We start from the raw sequence: 9,380 nt of genomic DNA, 5'->3' as shown, positions 1-9,380 counted from the left end.
AAAGCGCAGTTTCCATTGCCCAAGAATCTTACGGAAACTTAGTATATATTGAATACATTGTGTTTTCTACTTCTAAGACTTACTGTGGATGTAGATCTGTTAAATGATAATGAGTTTGAATAACACTTAATGAGATAAATATGCATTTGTAATGGCATAGATAATAGGAAATGCATGAACATATCCGAAATGTAAAATATATCTTTATTAAACGGTTCCAATGCAATTCTGATTACGACTCTTTTCCACTTGCATTTAGTAAATTAAATACCTGCGAAGTAAATACTGTAAAAAAAACATTCTAGTCCCAGATCGTTCTTTTATGACCAGACATTTATTCTGCATTTACTCAAGGGAATCAGTGAAATTGTGCTGTAAGAATGAATATATCATATTGAAAACTGACGGTATCAAGAATGTTGAATCAAATTATTAAACTAAATTCTACATAAAAACAGACAACCGTACATTATGGTCAAAGTTAAAGCAATACCCGCCCGGACAAGTTGAATATCAGTATACTGAAACTATGTTCCTCCAATAGGAAGGCAATTAAGCAATTTAAACTGTAAGACAAGCAAGGAAATAGAGTTTTGTCTCTCTGTATGATAGGTCTTGAACGGTATGTGATTCTTTATTAAAAGATTGGTTTCCTCAGCCCACCTATATAACGTCTTTGAAAATGACAGTAAGCCCTAAATAACCGTCAGCAGATTTCACAATTAGACATAAATAAACATTTAGGAAAATCAATAGGAGGATGTACATACAAATGGTAGACAACAGAAATTTCCGCCAAATTCACTCATAGCTGGGCAGATTACTGAAACAATACTGCATTTGGTGATGCAAGCATGAAATTTTTCATGTATACTCGTCTGAGCCTTCTTTTTTTCAAAACGCCCGTTAGCTACTTAAAAATTCAAATGGCGGCCATTTTTCAAGATGGCCGCCACAGGAAGTTGATTTTTGACGTGAACAGACCTATACCGAGATTTCTTTTTGTCAGTTTTAAGGAAAAATATCTCTTAAGATGTTTTGAGTGTGAATAACCTATTTTTGATACACAAAAGACTGGTTTCAAAATCCAATATGGCGTCTTTTTTCAAGATGGCACCCGTTTCATGTAAAAAATACTAATTTGCCATTAACACTGACGTTCCTAGTTAAATTAATTTTAATGTTATAGTCAAATAACATACATTGTATTTAGAGTATATATTTTAAGTATTTTTCTCAGAAACTAATACGTTCATTGGATTGAAACTTAACACATGCCTTTATGGTCATTAGGCGCTGTACCAGGCAAAGTTCCATAACTCTGACTTACATTTTAACAAAATTATCCCCCCTTTTAACTTAGAAATTTCAATGTTAAGTCTTCGTATTAAGTTTCAGAATCTTAGAAACCTCAACGTTAAGTCTTCGTAATAAGTCTTTCCCCACTAACTACTAGGTCTATTGGGTTGAATCTTCACATATGCCTTTATGGTCATTAGGCACTGTACCAAGCCAAGCTCCATAACTCTGACATGAATTTTAACAAAATTATCCACTTTTTTAAATTTGAAATTTCAACGTTAAGTTTTCGTGTCTCCACATGGAATTTTTTTTTTAATTATGTCCCTTTATGGCCGTTACTGCTTGAGTGGAACTTACGGTTAAACTTTATATAAGGCCGACATTTTTAAATTAAAGTTTATGTAGCAATATACGCAGACATGCTGTTTTGCAGTGTCATAAAAAGCTTGTTATTAAAGCTACAGACACAGAGTTTGTTGTCATCGCTATAATTCATGCATTTTCTTAGCAGAAATATCTTGGCCTTGAACAGCTGTGGAAAGCCTTCGGAAAGGGAACAAATTTAAGATGGATTCCCATACATGATGTCATTCAATCAATCGGCCATGAGAAAGCAAACGGTATTGCTTTCTTCCATGCGTTTACAGATTGTGATGTTGTGTCAGATTTCTGGGGTAAAGGTAAAGGTTGTTTGGTAATGTTGGAATGTTTGTCCGGAAGCGACAGATGTCTTTGAGAACCTAGGTGTATATCGGCCAGTGATATCTATTGAGGACAAGGGGGTTCTTGAAAAGTCGGTCATCTTTATGTATGACAGGTCAAGTTCTATAGCAGATATTTATGGCGTCAGACTGGACATGTTTGCCCGAAAACAGGGGTCATATGATGCTTTTCCCCCAACTCAAGCAGTCCTTGCTGAATGGGGATGGAAGAAACAAGGTGACCTTTGTCAGATACACTGGACAACGCTTCCACCAGTTGCAGATAGCTGTAAAGAACTGGCCAAATGTCACTGGCAAATGTCAAATGGCATTGCTTTACCTATGACACAAAGCAAGTCTTTTTTATCAAAATGGATATATGTCTACGTGGATTGCTACATACACTGTAATGTTAAAAATGTCCGCGTTATATAAAGTTTGACCACAAGTTCCAGTCAAGCAGGGGCGGCCATAAAGGGACATAATTAAAAAATATTCCATGTAGAGACACGAAAACTTAACGTTGAAATTTCAGATTTAAAAAGGTGGATAATTTTGTTAAAATTCATGTTATGGAACTTGGCTTGGTACAGTGCCTAATGACCATGAAGGCATGTGTGAAGATTCAGCCCAATATATCTAGTAGTTTCTGAGAAAAAAGACTTAATACGAAGACTTAACGATGAAATTTCTAAGTTAAAAAGGGGGATAATTTTGTTAAAATGTACGTCAGAGTTATGGAACTTTGCCTGGTACAGCGCCTTATGACCAGAAAGGCACTTGTGAAGTTTCAATCCAATAAACATAGTAGTTTCTGAGAAAAATACTTAACATAAAAACTTAACGTTCACGCCACCACCGCCATCGTCATCGCCGTCGCCGCCCAAAAAGCTACGTCGTAGTCCGCCGTCAATTCCTAAAGTCGCAGGCGAGACAAAAACTGTCCTAAAACACACTAAATATGTTATTTGACTATTACAGTAGAATTAATTTAACTAGGAACATCAGTGTTAAGGCAAATTAGTATCTTTTACATGAAACGGGTGCCATCTTGAAAAAAAAGACGCTTTATTGGATTTTGAAACCTGCCTTTTATATATCAAAAATAAGTTTTGCATACTCAAAACGTCTTGAAAGATATTTTTCCTCAAAATTGACAAACAAGAACTCAGTATAGGTCTGTTCAAGTCAAAAATCAACTTCCTATGGCGGCCATCTTGAAAAATGGCTGCCATTTAAAATTTTCAGGTGGCTAACTTGCTTTTTGAAAAACGTAGACTCAGACGAGTAAAAATGCCAAATTTATTGCTTGCATCACCAAATGCAGTATTTTCCCAAATAAATGACTTAATCTGCCCAGCTATCAACAATAGCTCCAGTCTTTACCTGTGGAGTATATTGCGACATAGTTTATGATAATGTGAAAGGGATCATACATTTATGTACAGAAAAAAGATGTAAATAATTTGGTTTAAGGACCTAATGAACTCACATGTCGTCCACAAAATATTTGTTAGTATCACTCCTCTCAGCTGTGAGTTCGAAATCTCACTTGGATGAAAAATTCTTATATGTGAAGAAGCAATCCAGCTGGCTTACGGAAGGTCGGTGGTTCTACCCGAGGCTCCCTCCACAAGCGTTAGAATCTGCTGTTAAAATCACTTCATCACAGCTTTTTAATCAACTTCATACTCCTGTAAACATTATACAATGAGTTTGATAACAATATGACTTTAATCTACACTTAAAGCACGATAGAAAATGAAAGTGTTTCATAAATAACTTCGTACAAATATAATTTCTAACCTCGCTTAACCATTGCTGACTTAAAACATCTTTTCTGGGTCAATACGTTATAATCACAGGGATCCGTCACATGCTATGATAGAGGGGAAAAAAAGTTTTAAAATAGAGGGGATTTTTTTTAAAATGTTTTTTAATGAAATTAATGAACTTACATGTAAAAAAAAAATCACCCATAAAAATAACATAAAAATAAACAAGGGGTGGAACATGGTCAATTTCAATCCTGTCACCTAAGTTCTTGTACCCCATGCTATCGCGCCACATTTTGGTAATATCCGATTCATAACCACTGAACTACATGAGCAAAGAATCACTCTAACCGAAAATGTATACTTTTCCCACATCAAAATGTTCAAAAAAGTCATAATTTATAATTTTCTGTATGCCGACACAGCCGTGTTTACAAGTTGGACACACAGTCGTAAAATATTTACACGGTCGTGTGCAGGCGTAAAATGCAATAAATAGCGGTAGAACGTGGTGAAACAACTTATGGATCTTAAGAATGATAATAAATACACTATTTGCAAACATTTACACACCTCGGAAAGCTATATCGGTGAAGAAATCGTGTATTTTGTTTTTCTCGGTCTATTTTCCTGCATTTCTCAACATGTTGGTATCACGTGACAGTCGTCAAACCGTTCATGAAACCTGTGTTCTGATTGGATGATTGATTAATTCCGGCGCTGTTGTACAATAGGTAAGAGTGCAGGGTACCAGTAAAACGTAAACAGTGTTTTACCGCTAATATTCAAGTTGTCAATTGTAAATTGGTTTGGAAATTGAAATTCACACCACAGATTAATCTTTTAAGCCAAAATAATGTTAGTTAACTGGTAAGAAACAACTTTCTCTGCAGCATTACTAGTAGAACAAGTCACAGTAGTCCTCAACGTTGATTTACCCGGACAAAAATAGCAGTCTAATTAGCGCTAATTTGATTAGCAATTTAGGACATTGGCAATGTCATTACTTTTTTCTGCAGGATTGATTTTCTATGCCCCCCCCACCCCCCTTCAAAGAAGGAGGGGTATATTTTGAAGGGGGGTATATTGTTTTGCAGATGTCGGTCGGTCGGTATGTCGGTCGGTCGGTCAGAATGTAGACCAATCCGTTTCCGGATGATAACTCAAGAACGCTTGGGCCTAGGATCATGAAAGTTAATAGGGAGGTTGGTCATCACCAGTAGATGACCCCTATTGATTTTGAGCTTTGTATGTCAAAGGTCAAGGTCACAGTGACCCTGAATAGTAAAACGGTTTCCGGATGATAACTCAAGAACACTTGGGCCTAGGATCATGAAAGTTGATATGGAGGTTGGTAATGACCAACAGATGACCCCTATTTGTTTTGAGGTCAGTATGTCAAAGGTCAAGGTCACAGTGACCAGGAACAGTAAAATGGTTTCCAGGCAATAACTCAAGAACGCTTAGGCCTAGTGTCAGGAAAATTGATAATTAGGTTGGCCATGACCAGCAGATGACCCCTATTGATTTTGAGGTCATTAGGTCAAAGGTCAAGGTCACATTGGCCAGGAACAGTTAAACGGTTTCTGATCTTCTTGTCCAAAACCATAGGGCCTAGGGCTTTGATATTTATTATGTAGCAAAATCTATTGGTCCTCTACCAAGATTGTTCAGATTATTTCCCTGGGGTCAAACATGCACCAACATACTGTGATGATGGGCACCTGTCAAGTTTGCTTTTGGATTGGTCAATTTCCTTTAGGGTTATTGCCCTTGATTTCATGAAAAATCTGTCTGCAGCCAAAAAATTAGGGTAGGTCGGGATACCGGAAACAAACAATTTTTTTTTACGCCCTAGTACTTGTGGTTACTGATATGTGTGTTAGGGATTTACATGGAGGGAATTATTTCAATTAGTATGATTTACACTGCCCTGTAATTTAGGAAAGATATGGTAAAAAATTAGGTTGTGTGCCTGTAAAACAAGATACAAGATACTAATTTTATTTTAAGTCGGTGTTATTATAATAGCTATTGACAGACATAAATAACAAAATTATATTTAATAAAATAATAAAGATGTACAAAATGTTTGACAGAGGGCAGAAAAAGCAAAGAGTGAATGTAACAGAAATTATATGAGAGCAAACAGCACAAATGTAAGCTTGTCAGTCTTGAATTTTGCCACCAATATTCAAAAGCAGTACTTAGTCATGTTTTTTTTTCTTTATGTTTGTATTGTTCTTCCCTTTTATCCTTTTTGTAATAGTCCAACTAATTACATGCAAATCTCAATGCGATAATTTTTTAACAAGTCAATATTTTTCCTCCAACACATACAGTAAATGTCAGTCTATGAAATCCGTCAGCCTTCCCATTGAAAAAATTAAGACTTATACGTGCTGTTAGCAGCTGTACTATTTATTTTAATTTATCTTGACTGTGATGAAAACTTTGAAAAAGCTTATTTGAACTGACAGCTCATCCATTTATTTTACTTGAGTAAATGTATGACATTGTACATATAGGTAATACCAAAATGTACAGTTATTACTTTTTTTTACACACTTTACAAATCCAATTTGCTCCCTCCGCACTATACTTTTTCCACCATCTTGTATTTTTCAGTCCTGCACAAACTCTGTGAAACCAGCCATTACATTTATCACACTGTATCCAGTCATCATTTTCATGATCAAGCTGGCACACTTTACATAAAACTATTTCAGCACTGACTGTGGAAGTTGAAGGTGTATCAATGGTGACTGCTAAGTCAGTACTAGTTGAAGGAGTTTCAGCATCTTTTTTTTTCTTCTTACTTTGTTTTTTAGTGTCTGTTTTACATTCTGAAACTTTAACTTGTTTGCGATGTGCCATTGTTTTCTTAACTTTATATGCTCCTTTCACATCCTTTCTAAACTGGGCTAAAAAAACCATCATAAATGTCTTAACAATATCATCAAAAATTGCATTTGTTTGGGCAGCAGATATCACAAGTCTGTTTAAAATGAAAGGAATTTCTTCTTCATCATTTTCTTTTTTCAGAAGTAAAGAAGAACTAGATTCATGTGTAAATTTGCGGGACACCAATTTTAAAAACTGAGCATGGATGCTTTCATTCCTTAAAATTTTTGAAAGGCATTCATTAAATACATTTTCACCATAAATTATCAAGTTTTTACTTATGAATGAATTCAGACAGAGATTGGTTAGTTCTGTAAAAAAGTGGAAAAGTTCATCCGAAATATTAGTCAGACCTCTTTGTAAATTTTGCCTTCTCTCTATGTCTATTAAGGAGTCTGGCTCATTTGTTGACGCTATAACGTTTGTTTCTTCCTCTCGTAAGCTGTTCAAAATATTCAATGACTGAAGTGATTCTTCGTATAAAATCTGCCCTTCTTCAGAAGTTGAAAACATATGACTTCTAGTTGACTTTAAATACTTCGCCCTAACTTTGTTTACACAATACCCTCCAACATATCTTACTCTTGCTCTAGACGAGTTTGTTATTTTTCTCTCTCCAATATTTTTTTTACTAATTTCATACAAATCAACCTTTTCTTTTGTTAGAAATTTCCTGATTTCTGATAAGATGTTGAAACAAATGTGCATGTGTTCATGAGAAAAAGTATTGTCAGTTTCAAAAAGAACCAAACACTGCAATCTATATTCTGCACTTGTTGAATATTCATGAATATTTTTACAAAAAAGAGTTAAAACACTGTTGGGAATTGCTTTTGGTGAATTTTCATCTATTTGAAGTTCTTTAACAAATTCTGTAAGTTTGGAAAATTGCTTTTTTACAAATAATTGGAGTTTCAGCATACATATGTTGTCAAGTATATGATTCACTTTCATTTGTGATTCTGTGAAAACATTTGTATATTTCAGTGACTGTAAAACAGTATCTATTGAAAAATTGTCCGGAATTTTAACTTCATCATAATCCTCCTCCTGTGAAATGGCTTCAATAATGCTATCAAACTCCTCATCAAATTCTTCCTCATTTTTTTCATCTACAAAATCTATCTCAATGTCATTACCATCTGGAACAGAGGTAGAGGTAGTGCTTGGTTGTTCAGTCTGGTCCACATCATCAAGCCTTGAATTAAAAAGAGGTCAATGTTAAAATGAGTTTTACTTTTTATTAGTGAACATTTCAGTTTCTTTTCTGGTTTGAATTTTGGAGGAACAATGCTATTTTCAAGGCGTAAAAAATTGTTTGTTTCCGGTATCCCGACCTACCCTAAATGTTTGGCCCAACCCTTAATGTTTTAAAGGCCTTGGAGAATTTTTTTTCGAACTTTCAACAATAAGTTGCAAAACTTCACTTTTTATGCTTGAAACATGGTCAGTGGTGTTAGAAATCAACTTACTGGCATTATCCCTTGATTTGTAATCATTTTTTGACAAAAAAAAAATTGCTGAAAAGTCTCAATAAAAAAAATTCAAATAAAAAGAAATCTGACCAATCTACCCTATTATTTTTTTAGCATGTTTCCGGAAGCAAGGAATTTTTTAGGCCTAATTGTGATTATAATTTTGGTCTCCATATCAATTTGAAAAATATAAGAGCTTAGAATCTTTAAACACTGTGACACACTCACACACACACAAAGATAAGAATTGACTGAAAAGGAAAGGTAACTCAACACAATTTTTGATTACTCTGCAAAGTGGCTTGCTTCCCATGTTCTTATTCTTGCTGACTACCGGTATGTAATGGCATTAGTCTTTTAAATTTTGAAATTACCTTCAAATGGAAGACAAAATAATGTGATTTCAGATGTTTAAGGACATTTAATCTAAAGTTATCAATTATTTTCAAGAATAATTTTGCAGAAAAGAACAAAAATGTGTAAAGCAGAATATTTAACTTTGATATTAAGCTGTAAATTAAATAAAACACTTTAAATACAATGTAAGAGGTCAGTCACACTTGAGCAAAATTTCCAAACACAGTTTTCATAAAATCTGTAAAAGATTTATCTAACCCTTACCCTGCTAAATTTCTAAAATGAACTTGACCATCTTTCTATTTGGACAGAATCATTAACTGTTAAAATTGGTGCATACCAAAAAGATACTGACTGGATGGTGATCAGACTGCATGGATGTGCAGGTTGATCAGGATCTACACTTGTCACAAAGAAAGAATAAATTTTGTCAAACATGACAATTAAGCGTTACAGAAAAAAAAAGATCTCATATCACAAAGTTTGAAATTACCTTTTGAGAAATGTTTATTTTATTACCTTATTGCGAAATTTTGTAATTACCTCCATTTAATATAAAAGTACATAAGAAAGTGGCTATATATTTTAATTTCACAATAATACCTACTTCTGCATTTACATTAGCTATATATTGCAATAATTATGTCAACCACCTGAAACAAAGAGCATGTTCTTAAAAAGTGTGTAGCTCATATATTTTCAATCTGTTTTGATTGTGCAACCAGGTAATACTTTAATAAACTTGCATTTCTAATAAATTTTCATGAAATAGTCACTTACCAATGTAAACCTTTGACAACTGCTAGAATAACTTATAGACTTTGATGTTTTGTATAATATCTAATGTTTTTTTTCTCTTAAATTAG

The 9,380-nt window shown here is 34.2% G+C and overlaps 1 protein-coding gene across 1 annotated transcript; it reads right to left on the bottom strand.

Moving 5' to 3' along the window:
- Positions 1–6,328: 6,328 nt before the first annotated feature.
- On the bottom strand, positions 6,329–9,129 carry LOC128552248 (lysine-specific demethylase 5A-like). The gene is made up of 3 exons (XM_053533278.1): positions 9,122–9,129; positions 7,606–7,880; positions 6,329–6,702 (listed from the first exon to the last, which is right to left on the bottom strand). The coding sequence occupies exons 1-3, from the start codon at positions 9,127–9,129 to the stop codon at positions 6,329–6,331; spliced, it is 657 nt and encodes a 218-aa protein (XP_053389253.1).
- Between the last annotated feature and the right edge of the window lie 251 nt (positions 9,130–9,380).

This window comes from Mercenaria mercenaria, unplaced genomic scaffold (genome assembly GCF_021730395.1).
Source record: "Mercenaria mercenaria strain notata unplaced genomic scaffold, MADL_Memer_1 contig_2202, whole genome shotgun sequence".
In the NCBI taxonomy this organism is placed as follows: domain Eukaryota; kingdom Metazoa; phylum Mollusca; class Bivalvia; order Venerida; family Veneridae; genus Mercenaria; species Mercenaria mercenaria.
Note: the sequence above shows the minus strand (reverse complement) of the source record. Positions and strands in the feature narration are given on the sequence as shown.